Source organism: Lacerta agilis, chromosome 13 (genome assembly GCF_009819535.1).
Source record: "Lacerta agilis isolate rLacAgi1 chromosome 13, rLacAgi1.pri, whole genome shotgun sequence".
Classification (NCBI taxonomy): domain Eukaryota; kingdom Metazoa; phylum Chordata; class Lepidosauria; order Squamata; family Lacertidae; genus Lacerta; species Lacerta agilis.
The window spans coordinates 12,487,810-12,501,265 of record NC_046324.1 but is presented as its reverse complement, the minus strand read 5'-3'; the positions used below and the strand labels follow the sequence as shown (position 1 = coordinate 12,501,265).

Genomic DNA, 13,456 nt, shown 5'->3' with positions numbered 1-13,456 from the left:
CCAGATATCAACGAGTGTGCAGACCCCACAACTTGCATCAGCGGCACTTGCCTCAATATTCCTGGCAGTTATACCTGTGAGTGCCCCCCAGATTTCGAACTGAACCCCACTCGTGTTGGATGTGTTGGTAAATATCATTTCTTTTTGGTCTTCCTAAGTCAACATATGTAGCTCTTCTGAAGTGTTTTACTCATGGTTTGCGTCACATAGGATGCATAGAAAGCTGAGCCAGACCATTGTTCCATCAAGCTAAGTGTTGTCTACACTGACGGGCAGCAGCTCTCCTAGGTTTTAGACAAAAAAAAAAACACTTTCCCATCCTACCTGGAGATGCCAGGGATTGAACCTGAGTATTTCTGCATTCTTGCAAATTAAGTGAAACTAGGCTTAAGTGAAGCAACTCTCTACAGTTAAATATAATCAAGGCATGGAATGGTAAACTGGGATGGATATTTTTGAGGTGTTGATGGTAGAACTACTGAACCGTATTGGCTATTGAGGTAAAAAAGAAAGATATGGAAATTTGACACATCAGGAATGATAACCAGGAGCACACAATGCAGCTTGGCTTATTTAGGGGAAAGGCACTACAATACTTGAAACATCTTCTTTTGCCCATTAGATACACGCTCTGGCTTCTGTTACTTGGAAATTAAACCTCGAGGAGATAATGGAGATACAGCTTGCAGCAATGAAATCGGTGTTGGAGTTTCCAAGGCCTCTTGCTGCTGTTCCCTTGGTAAAGCTTGGGGGATTCCCTGTGAGCAGTGCCCAGCTGTGAACTCAAGTAAGTGAGGCAGAGCAGTACAAGACGGTGACTAATTTGTGTCTTGGTCCATTTGCTCCCTTTGAGCAAAAGTTAATCCAAGTAGGATCACCCACAGGGCACAGTCATGTGCTAAATTGCCGGGAGACTGCGCTATAGTGTAGAAAGCCACAGGCTTTGAACTTGTGTCACACACCCGGAGCTAAATAATTCAAATCTTGTTTTCGAAAAAATGAAGCTCAAGTTGCTTTGGGTGCAAATGAAGTCTGAATCAAACCCCGTATACTTTTCAGGAGAAAAGTTACGTATACAGTAGACTACTTTATTGCAGTGTTAAGTTCATCCTGGGAACCTCCAACCTGATCTCTGGTTGGAAGAAGATTACAGAAGAAAAATAAGAGTGCAAACCAGACTCCTTGTTCCTGCTAGTGGGGCTTTGCTGAGCTGAATGACCACTGCTGTATCCACAGCCTTCTGCTCATGGCGACTGGGCAGAAAAATGGAGGGGGCAGCCCAATGTAAGGAGAGTTAGAGTGATAAATTTTGTAGCAGAGCTTTGACTATTGCAGGCTCATGAAATTTATTTCCCTTTTCAGGTGACTACAAGCTGCTGTGTCCTGGAGGAGAGGGATTCCGACCAAATCCTATTACAGTTATTTTGGAGGGTAATGCATATTTGTGGTGCCTCTCTTCTAATCATCATGTTATAACAAATTATTATTTCATGAGCTTCGTTTGTTCGCAGTCTTCTTTAACAAGATACTGTTGGCATTTTCATTTGGATAGATATTGATGAGTGTCAAGAACTACCTGGGCTTTGCCAAGGAGGAAAATGCATAAATTCATTTGGCAGCTTCCAGTGTCAGTGTCCAACTGGCTACTATTTGAATGAAGACACTCGAGTCTGTGAGGGTAAGTAAGCCTCAGGTTTATTCAGTATTGCTTTTAATTCTGTGCGGGGGGGGGGGGGGGTTCATCAAACCACATGGTCTCTTTCTACAGGTGTAGAAAGTTACAATTAAAAAAAAAATTCATACACACACACACACATTGGTTTTTACATATATTTTCCAAACAGAACAAATCATCTCATCTCATCTTATACATCATTTTGGCTATTTTAGCCTAAGACTTCCATCAACCACATCTTACGATTTTCAAACCTCCTCTCTTAATCTTACATTTGTTATCAGAACTATTACTTTTAATAATCAGTAACTTAAAATCCATTTTCATAAGTCTTTTCTGCAATATTTCATATAGTTCTCCTTACAAAACTTCTTGTAATCCTACAAGCATAATCAATTGATTACAATTGTCTTTCTTCTTCTCCTCCTCCTCCTTTCAAATAACTCGCATATTTACTTCAATCTTTCAAGAATTTCTGGTCCCGCTGGTTTCGAATTCTCCATTGCCTTATCCAATTCTGCATATTCCATTTCGTCTGCCATTCCTCTTTTGTCAGTAGTTCTTCCTGCTTCTGTTTCTGTCCCAATAGAAAGTTACAAATAACTGAAGGTTATGTGCATAATTACTTATCTTCCCAAGCTCATTGGAACAGGTAGGGTAGAAAGCATGGAAACCAATGGTAGGCACAGCCAGAACCAATGGCAGGCAGAGCCAATTCTAGTGTTTCCCCCATCCTTTTCCATGATGAGTTCTGCAAAGACAACACAGGAGGAAGCTAACTAAGAGACCTTGCAATGTGTAATATGTGGGGCTCCTCTGAAGATGGTTCAGAAACTTCAGCTGCTGCAGAATTCAGTGACCAGGTTGCTTGCCAAGGCAAGATGGTTCGAGCATATAATATCAATCCTGGCCCAACTTCACTGCCTGCCAATTAGTTTATGAGCCCAGCGCAAAAGGCTACTTCTGACTATAAAGCTTTACTTTTGACTATAAAGCCTCAGGACAGCAATAGCTCAAGGACAGCCTCTCCCTGTATGAACCAACCTGGACCCTGCAGTCACCATCCGAGGCCCTTCTTTGTGATCCCCCTCCATGAGAAGTCCAGAGGGTGGCAACACAAGATTGGGCCTTTTCTGTGGTGGCTCCCCGCTTCTGGAATGCTCTCCTCTGGGAGGCTTGCCTAGCACCATCATTGTATATCTTTAGGCACTAGGCAAAAAAAAAAATTCTTTATAACCAGGCCTTTGGCCTTTAACTATCTGTGGTCTTTTAGAAGTGGGTGGGATGTTTTTAATGTATTTCTCTTTTCCACTTGGTTTTAATGTATCTTATGTGGGGAGGGGGGAGGGGTGACTGTCTGTTTGGTTATAAGTTGCTTTGGGTTGACCTGGGCAAGATATATTGTAGTTAAGCACTATATACATTGTTTTAATCAATCAATCAATCAAATATATAAAAAGACCTATTATACTTATTTTATTCAGGGTTAACAAAAGTGCGCCCCAAAGGTGCAATAATGAATTGGGTGGAAGCATCTGTTGAGCTTTTCCTCTTCATTTAATAACTACTTTCAACCCATATCTATCTAGGATTGGACAAGCTGTTTTAATGCAGCATAAAAAAAACTTTCCCTAGTTGATATTAACTTCCCATATTTGTTTGTTTTGCAGATATTGATGAATGTAAGAATGATGGCATCTGTGGACCTGGAACTTGCTACAACACCGTAGGAAACTACACTTGCATTTGTCCTCCTGACTACTTGCAAGTAAATGGCGGGAATAATTGTATGGGTGAGTTTATTTATTTCAGCGTTTTCTAACCCACCTTTCCACAATGAAATGAACCACTCAGGGTGGCATACATCCAAACACAAAATCACAACAATGGCAACTCAAGCACAATGGAAAACAACAACGTAGCAACATAATAAGCTCATAATAAGCTAAATATGGTTGTGGGAGAAAATAAAATATTTTTTTTAGAGAACTTAACTTGAGCAAAGGTAGCATATGCAAAACAAAAGCCTAGCCTTGTTTCTTCATGTTCATTAGCAAAACTGATAACTATATTTGCAATAAGACTTTTAACACAATTAGAGAGCATGGCTACATGTAAGAGTTTCCTTCTCATCATTAATGGAAAGTCACACTTGTTGAAAAAGTTTGTGACTGGCTAGAATGCTTTTAACAAAGGAAGGCAAAATCAAATCCCGAATTGTGCTCTGGCAATGTCAGCAGCAAACTTCCCATAGTGTTCAGTGGGCGCAATGTCAGGAAATTTGATATGTAGTGATAAAGACTGATGTGACTATGTAAATGGTGGCAGTTCCGGGTATGGAACTGGTTCAGTAATGTGGGCTGCACTGCGTGCTATGCTAAACCAAAAAGCCTGTCTTAATCCAGCATTTGCAGCTGCAATCTGCTTTGCTCCACCGTTTGTGTGAGTGGCTGAACAAGCCAGGATCTTGCACTTAATCATAGCTTCCTGTTACACGCTTACCCGGAAACAGTAGTTAATGGCTTCCAAACAAGCCAAAATATGATGATGTTTAAATTTGGCTTAATATTCTGCTTTGTTTGGAAGCCAATAACTTGCTTTCCAGTCTCTCATGAAACAAGAAGTTATAATCCTGGTTTGAAGCAATAATAGCAAAGAGTAACTCTGAGCATATGCAGAATGCGTTTTCTTCACCCAAGCATCAGCCTCAAGTGGGATGGGGTGGGGGGGAAGTCTTCAAAGTTGGAGACTTCCAGAAAGGGTTAATCACCTTTTGTTTTGTAACTTTAGTACCTAAGTAACTAAGGCGAAAGAAAGAAAGAAAACATCAGAGGCTTTGTAGATTTGGTACTCTGCTTAAGGGATGCTTCCTCTTATATTACTGAGAGGGTTGCCAGATTAATAATGACTTCAGTCCAGATGAGGACAAGTTTTGTTCTGGCTTCCTGAGAAACAATTTTTTTTAAAAAAAATGTTTGTTTGTTTGTTTGTTTGTTTGTTTGTTTTAATGAGTTGTATGTTTTATTTTTGTACTGAATTTTATTGGTATATGGCTTTAATAAACCATATATTAAAGATTGTGCAGAGGCTGTGCAGTCTGCATTTTGAACAGTTTTGTAGAGGCTGCAATGCATTGAACTCAGCAGCCTTGTAGATGCATCATTTCAGGGTTTACCTTCAGTTGAACACATCTCAGATCAGTCCCGTTCCTCTGCTGAATTGTTGCTGAGGTTCCAAACTCAAATGAACTCAAAATGTCTTTAAGTACAACTAAGCCAAAGACATATGGGGCATTGTCTTCCAGAATTTCACCAGAAGGATATGAAATCACAGATTTAGCAAGGTTTTAAGCAAGAACCCATGACTAGCTGAGGTTAGCATGTGCTCTGCTGCCAAAGCTTTTGATGAGTGGAGTGCTGGGTTTTATAGTTATGAAACCAAGCGGCATTTGTGGGATTTTGGACGATACTGAAAGATGTTTATCCATAGATGATGATGCAATTTCACTATAGCTGTCAGCTATGTAACATAACAACACTGGATTTCAAGAAACCCTTCCAGAAAAAAAGGCACGAGTAGTTTACTACTAAAACATGGGAGTAGTATATTTTATATTTTAAGGCAGGGGCAACTAAAAAGGCTTTGGTACCTTAAAACTGAAAAATGGGAAATCAAACCGGTTCCCCTCCTCCCAAATTAACATGCTTCAAAATCCACTGGGAAGTTGTCCTGTGCAAATTTCTAAGCTAGTGTCATATGGTTGTTAAACCAGGACCTGAGAGACATCCCCACTGGGTGCCAGGAGCGGGTCACCGATAAATCACACAGAGTATATAAACTCTTTATTAGAAGAAACAAGGTCTGCTCAGGAGTGCCAGGCCTAATGTGCACAGCAACTCTACTCTGTAGATCTTGGCCCTATGAGGCAGTTGTGGAGACAGAAGGTCCCCGCCTTCCCACAGCTGCCAAAGTCTCCTCCTCCCCTGAGTCCTTCCCAAGCAATCTGAGACTCCTCCAACTCCCTTGTCTTTGCTCCTCTCTCTTCATATCTCTTCTGTATCTGGGAGACCAGAGGGGAGGGGAGCTTGTCGCAGCAGGAGGGGGAGACACCAGCCTGACTCATCTCTGCCTCTTGGCCTTTCCCCTCTCCTGCTATCACTTCTGCTTCTGGACTCCTCTCTGCCACAGACTCTCTCTCTGCTCACTAGGCCCTGTTGCCTCTTCAGCCTCTGACACCTCCTCCCTCCAGGATTCTCCCTCCTCTCCCTCTGACCACTCATCGTCATCCCATCAGCAAACCCTGAGCTCTTAGCCTTTGTCCCTTGTGGGTTCCCCAGCTAGTTCCTCCCACAAATCCTATGCGTCCAACCGGTCCAATACACTGGGTGACCTTAGGTCAGTCACTGCCTCTCAGCCTAACCTAACTCATTTTTCTACATTGCAGATATGAGGAGGAGTCTGTGCTACAGGAACTATTATGCTGACAACCAGACCTGTGATGGAGAGCTGCTCTTTAACATGACCAAAAAAATGTGTTGCTGTTCCTACAACATTGGACGAGCCTGGAACCGACCTTGTGAACAATGCCCCCTCCCAAGCACTGGTTTGTATTTCTGCTGGAGAGAAATATCAAAGCTGTTTAGCAGAATCTTTTATACATCTCAACACCGTGCCTGAAAGCTGTTTTGGCTGCTACGTGGGCACATGCACAAATGTTATGGCAAAGTCACCAATCCTGTGCTAATGTTGGGTTTAGTATGCAACATAACCTGCTTTTCCTTATGTAGCCAAGGTAGATGAAACTCCCATGGGTGCAGAGACAGGATTAGTAGACGATTGTCCAAGCTGTGATTTGATCAGAAATCCAGTTCTCAACCACCTGTTGTGTGTAGGCTCTCCTGTGGCCAAACTTCCTCCATAGAGCATCACTTTCTCTTGCCATAGAGTCTTTGGAACTCTGCATTCATTCTCCCTTTTCTCCAAGAGTATCAGGGAGGTGGTATCAAAGTAGATATTATTTTATTATTTATTTTGACAATTTTTATACTGCTGTATTACAGTTGTCTATAAGTGGTCTACAAATAATAATAACAACAACAACAACAACGTTACAAACCCCCCCCCCCCAGTTATTACAACACTCATGGATTTATTTATCTATCTTAATTTAGGAGAATATTTCCTAGCTGCATTCACACATATAACCATGTTTTCTGTTAAGTGATAACCATAAATGTTAAACAAACCTAGCATCTCCGATTTGACGCTGGGTTTATTTTGTCATGTCTTTGTTGTTTACATTGATCTGTCTAGTTTAATTTTAAACATACATCCACAGATTTGTATACACATGATACCAGGTTAGTGTATACTTCATGTAAGGATGTTGGTGAGTTTGGGATGAAGATTTAGAAAACCTGGCCTTTAAGAGGCATAGATCAAAAATTTAGGGTAGGTTGTTTGATTATTTGTGTGTTCTGAATCTTTTTACAGTATTCACATAGTTCCCAGAGCAGGTTACCTCATCATCATCATCAATAATTAATACAGTAAAATGACTGCATTCTCTTGAAGTTTGAATCAATCATCTTACTTTGTGACTTCAGGGAAATGTAATTATTCGGTGTGGGACTTTTCCTACACTTTTATTTCATTTTTTAGATGAATTTGCAACTCTCTGTGGAAGTCAAAGGCCCGGTTTCGTCATAGACATTTTTACAGGATTACCAGTTGGTGAGTTAAAATTCTATTGAGATTTACTTTTCATTTCATATGGTATGTATTAGGGGAAAGGGAGGTGTTTGTTTTAATGATTTGCCTTTTCCCGGGAAATAGTGAAGACTAAACAGTGTGGTAGAACTCTACCTCCATGCTTTAGTATGTCAGACTATGCCACCCTTCTTCCTGGGTCCTCTTAGCCTGCAGCTGTGGTGACTGCTACTTGGGATGAAGGTAACATAAAGGTTTGAGGACACTGTAGTTTGGCTTAGTTTGTAGACCATAGGTACTGAAGGGTGGCAAGCTTCTGGGACAAGCGCCAATCGGCAATGGGTTTCAAAGGGAGTCTTTTTGCTAAAGCAGATTTTTATCTGACCTTTCACATCAGTTCCTCTGGGTGTTGAATTTAAGTGGTGGGAGACGGGATCCTTTTTGTTTGTGTACACTTTAAGAGAGAGCAGGGAAAGGATTCAATATGAATGTTTTTTCACACACTATAAGCCTGTAGGTGTTTCATAGCCAAGGTTTGAAAAACTCAAACTCAAAGGGGGGGAAAATAAGGAATTCATAGAGAAGGAGCCAAGTATTCTTAGACGGAATTCCCTTCTTCCTTTTCTTGTTTTCATTCGCATGAAGAGCAAACTGGAGCGTTTTGTGGTGCAAAATGCAGGATTGTACAATATGCCCCAGGAACAGAGGTTAAAAGGAAGTCTTTTTTTGTTTTTCTTAATTGGGCCAACTTCCGCTTCAAACGTCCCAATCTTTATTCCTTTGTTAATACAGATATTGATGAGTGCCGCGAGATCCCTGGTGTGTGTGAAAATGGAGTCTGCATAAACCTGATCGGCAGTTTCCGGTGCGAATGCCCAGGGGGCTTCTTCTACAATGAAAAGTTACTGATCTGTGAAGGTGAGGGGCTTCCTGTCAGTGGTGTAGATACGGTGGTAGAGTGGCATGCTGAATGTGCGTGCTGGCACATGTAAGGGGATAGGTTCGTGGGCAAAGTGAGGCTGCATCAGGTCTTGCTGCCTTCTTGTGCTTGCCAGGATTATTCTGACAGCCAGAAAACATGTTATGTTCAGATAAGAGGTATTTTGCATTTGTCATAATCCCTCTTGGTGCTGATATGTGCAGTTACATGTGCTGTAGCCACAAAGTATAGGACGATAAAGTGTGAGCAGAGGCCCAGTGCTTCTTCCCCATACACATTCAGAGAATAGCACTGTATGAAGAAGAGACTGCAGACAAAGGCCACGGTCATTTCAGTACCTTTTCTTAACTCTCTTCATCAGTCTATACCTGAGTGCTGATTCTTCTTCCTTCTCATAATTATTCTTTGTTTATGGTAACAAATTTTAAAACAAAGCCTATTAACTTCTAATTTGGTCACCTTATTACAGGTCTGCAGTCATTGTTTGATTAGCATCCTTGCAATTGACTAATATGCCCTTCTTCACAGAAACCAGATTTCAAGTTCAAGCTCAGTGTGTGAGAGTTCAGCTATTTTAAATGGTCATGCCTCCTCCATCTGTGGTAATAAACTGAGGAGTTTTACTAAAATCCATCACTGTGGGCCAGTCTTTCAGATGGAAAAGTACTGTTCAGTCATATGCTGTGCTTCCAGTCAGCAGGAAAGAAAACTAGGTCAAATAAAAGTAATGCTAATTAGGAACTCACAATGAGCTGTGAACTAAAAAATTTAAAACCAGGAATATGTATTCCAAAAAGTTACACTTCTGAATTAAAATAATTGAGACGAATTTAGCATAATAAGTTTGTTAAAATGGATTTGTGCATTTTAAATAATTGCATAATAGACTTGCAAATTATTTAATCAGACAAAGTTGTTTTGCGGTATTTAGCTCATTAGTTTTCACGCCAAGCCGAGTGGTTTACAGCTGCCTTCTCCAACAAGGTACTCCCTAGTCAAAACAAAATAAAAAATAAAAATAATTCCTTCCAGTAGCACCTTAGAGACCAACTAAGTTTGTTCTTGGTATGAGCTTTCGTGTGCATGCACACTTCTTCAGATACACAGGTGTGCATGCACACGAAAGCTCATACCAAGAACAAACTTAGTTGGTCTCTAAGGTGCTACTGGAAGGAATTCTTTTATTTTTTATTTTGTTTTGTCTATGGCAGACCAACACGGCTACCTACCTGTAAAAGGTACTCCCTAGACGCTTTGGATTTCAACTCCCATTATCCCTCATTGGCCATGCTGACCAATGTAGGTGTAGCCCAGATCATCTGGAGGACCCCAGATTAGGGGAAGCTGATTTACAGAGAGGGCAGTCGAGGAAGAGATGGAGTTGACCCTAGGTGACTTGAGCACCTATTACTTTTTATATTAAGAAGCATGAGTGTCAAATGTTTGTGGAGCTCACACATTTCATCACGGATAGCAGTCTTAGGCACAGCATTTACCTGTGCTGTCTTGCAGTTGTTGCTCCCTGGATGACATATGATGACCTAACCTCTGAAGCCACCAAAGGCTGAGAGTCCCTGAAGACACTGAACAGCATTGCAGCTTTCTACTAGGTGATTTGTCAGTGGCAGAATGTGGCAGCTGAGGTTCAGGCTAGGCCTCCCTAGCCCACATTTCTAGAGGAAAAACTCCCAGAGATGCCAAATGAGGCAGGGCTCAGGGTACCACTTGGTTCTGAGGTCCCAATATTTCCAGTACTTCCCTTGGTCCCTACGGTACTATTGAGCACCCATCTTTATTTCAAGATAAACAAGAAAACATGGGTCTTTTCCAGTCTCTACTCTCAAATACAGATTTTCTACTGCCTTAGAACCAACAAGCTAAACACGAGCAACCTCAAAACAAAACACTTTATATGCTTGGCAGGGAGCAGCATCCAATCCTGACTCTCTGCTGAGTCTCCCATATGATAGATAATGTTTCCAAACTTGTTAGTCAAACAGCTTGCATTTTTAGGTGTATACCTACAGGTTTTTAGAAGTGCAATGTGTAATGTCAGTGATAGTCCTTAGATTTATTAAGGTTTAATGGCATAACCTCCATGAGCTTGCGAGTTCACAAACTGAATCCTGGGAGCCCTGCATCCCAAAACATTGCTGCCTGCCTTCAACCTGTGTGTGGAACCAAGACCCAATCTGCTGACCTTTCATTGGGAATGGAAAATTGCCATTCAAGTAGGTACAATCGTACTTCCTAAGATTTTGTTTGTTCTTTCCAACAGATATTGATGAATGCCAAAATGGGCATGTGTGTCAACAAAATGCAGATTGCATCAACACACCAGGTAGTTACCGCTGTGATTGCAAACCTGGTTATCGGTTCACACCAGTCGGCCGGTGTGTTGGTAAGTACTTTCAACCAGTGTACCTTACTGCAAAATTCATGGTGAAACTGATTGATTTTTATTGTTAATATTAAATGTATTTTTCTTTGCCAAGGCAACTTAAAGGGACTTATAAAAGTTGCCTTTTTGCAAAGACTTGTACTAATAGCACGTGCTGGGGGAGACTCTTGAGAGTCCCATGGACTGCAAGAAGATCAAACCTATCCATTCTGAAGGAAATCAGCCCTGAGTGTTCACTGGAAGGACAGATCCTGAAGCTGAGGCTCCAATACTTTGGCCACCTCACGAGAAGAAAAGACTCCCTGAAAAAGACCCTGATGTTGGGAAACATTGAGGACATAAGGAGAAGGGGACGACAGAGGACTAGATGGTTGGGCAGTTTTCTCGAAGCTACCAACATGAGTCTGACCAAACTGCGGGAGGTAGTGGAAGACAGGAGTGCCTAGCATGCTCTGGTCCATGGGGTCACGAAGAGTCGGATATGACTAAACGAATAAACAACAACAAAGAGTACCAGAATATCTTCTGGTATTTTGACCACAAGTGGACAGTTTTTTCTCTCTCATGAAGATGCCGGAGAAACTTTTTTTTTTTAATTGTGTGTTTTCTGGAAACCTCAAGAACAACCTAGCCGTTACAGTTGCTATTTCTTTTGCTAAGTGTACTATAAGCATGTTTAGTGCAAGCAGTTTTAGGGACTTTTGTACAAGTGCTTTGATCCTGCACATTTGAAGGCTTAGTTTAATTTATTAAATTTATTTATGGCTTCAGAAAACAGAAAGGCGTCTCAGAGCAAATTTACAAGAAAAGTAATACTGTTGTTGTTCAGTCGTTCAGTTGTGTCCAACCCTTTGTGACCCCATGGACCTGAGCACGCGAGGCACACCTATCTTTCACTGCCTCCCGTAGTTTGGCCAAACTCATGCTAGTCACTTCAAGAACACTGTCCAACCATCTCATCCTCTGTCGTCCCCTTCTCCTTGTGCCCTCCATCTTTCCCAACATCAGGGTCTTTTCTAGGGAGTCTTCTCTTCTCATGAGGTGGCCCAAAGTATTGGAGCCTCAGCTTCAGGATCTGTCCTTCCAGTGAGCACGCAGGGCTGATTTCTTTAAGGATGGATAAGTTTGATATTTTTGCAGTCCATGGGACTCTCAAGAGTCTCCTCCAGCACCATAATTCAAAAGCATCAGTTCTTCGGCAATCAGCCTTCTTGATGGTCCAGCTCTCACTTCCATACATCACTAGTGGGAAAACCATAGCTTTAACTATACGGACCTTTGTCGGCAAGGTGATGTCTCTGCTTTTTAAGATGCTGTCTAGGTTTGTCATTGCTTTCCTCCCAAGAAGTAGGTGTCTTTTAATTTCGTGACTGCTGTCACCACGTGCAGTGATCATGGAGCCCAAGAAAGTAAAATCTTTCACTGCCTCCCACTGCCAATTTTGTAAAATACAAAATTGCATAATAAATGATCAATAAGAGGTGTACAAATGTGCTAGAAGCATTCATTCAAAATCACCAAAAACAAGGATAATCCACCCCATCCAAAAAAAGCAGGAACACCAAAAACAGCAGCTCAATGCCCACACCATTAATGCTTTTCAGATGCCTTGGAAAATAAAACAATTTTTGCCTGGTGCTGAAAGTATGACAGAGTTGGCACCAGGCAAGCTTTCTTGTGAAGGGAATTCCATAATTAGAGCGATGCCACAGAAAAGGTCTATTTTATTGTTGTATCCCTCCAAATATCTCCAAACACAGAGAAGGACCCCAAAGTCCAACAGACTGGCCACTTCTAATTCTTCTGCCCCATTTCTTTCTCAGGGCAACTAGGAATCTCCAAGGTTGCTGTCAGCCTCTTTTTTATCTCAAATGACAGCAACACAAAGTAGAATTAATGAAATTTCAATTATATGAGACGTTGGTGCTGCCCCCTCCCAACCCCAAATGAGTTGTATTGAATGTTAAACATACTCAGAGGAGACCCATTCAAATTAATGGCCATGACCAGCTTAGGTCTATCAATTTCAGTGGATCTATTTCAAGTAGAGCTCAGCTACACACAACCCTATGTGTACAAAGATCGGTGTACGTTTCTGAACAACACCGCCATTAGAAAGGACTTTAGCAGTATTTTCCTGGGATGTTTTTGTTCCACATAGTTGGGTTTTCGGAAGAGCACCTTTTCCTACAGTACATGTTTACATTGTTTTATAAGGCCTTTGTGGGGAAAGGGTGTAGACACAGAAATGAATTTTCACTTTGAGAATAAATGTCCTGTTTTGCTTGGGTACATGCAGTCACTTAGCGTGTGCTTAACCTAATTGTTCTTGAAAGGCCTTCACAGAAACAGAAACAGGAAAATCCAGGGCAGCTGCTGATACGAGCAACAATGCCCCAATGTATGTTGGCACAAATATTACTTCCCTGAATTTTGCTCTGGCTTTCATAGGAAGAGAAAATAAGATGTAATGTTAGCCAGTTGATAAGAGAGTCATTTTAAGTAACACACACTGGAAAAGGTATAATACGTTGTTTGTGGCTGCATAAATCCTTAACCTTCCAAATTCACACTTCTCTGAATTTTACAATCCTGTTCTCCAACCAAGTAATTTGTACAAAACTGCATATGCTACATAAAATGTGCACATATTAATAAAAATAATGTATACACAATACATTATATTAAGGGAAGTTGCGCGCCACAAATATATATATATATATATATATAT

The 13,456-nt window shown here is 41.2% G+C and overlaps 1 protein-coding gene across 3 annotated transcripts in view; it reads left to right on the top strand.

The window, feature by feature from the left end:
• FBN1 (fibrillin 1) overlaps window positions 1–13,456 on the top strand; it is a 213,563-nt gene that overhangs the window by 166,042 nt on the left and 34,065 nt on the right. The window contains exons 37-45 of one of the 3 annotated variants that reach the window (XM_033167563.1): window positions 5–127; window positions 623–787; window positions 1,363–1,431; window positions 1,553–1,678; window positions 3,346–3,468; window positions 6,120–6,278; window positions 7,337–7,408; window positions 8,177–8,302; window positions 10,603–10,725. In XM_033167563.1, the coding sequence (XP_033023454.1) occupies window positions 5–127; window positions 623–787; window positions 1,363–1,431; window positions 1,553–1,678; window positions 3,346–3,468; window positions 6,120–6,278; window positions 7,337–7,408; window positions 8,177–8,302; window positions 10,603–10,725 (1,086 nt within the window). The remainder of the gene's footprint in view (window positions 1–4; window positions 128–622; window positions 788–1,362; window positions 1,432–1,552; window positions 1,679–3,345; window positions 3,469–6,119; window positions 6,279–7,336; window positions 7,409–8,176; window positions 8,303–10,602; window positions 10,726–13,456) is intronic. The other 2 variants (XM_033167564.1, XM_033167565.1) reach the window with 2 other exon arrangements.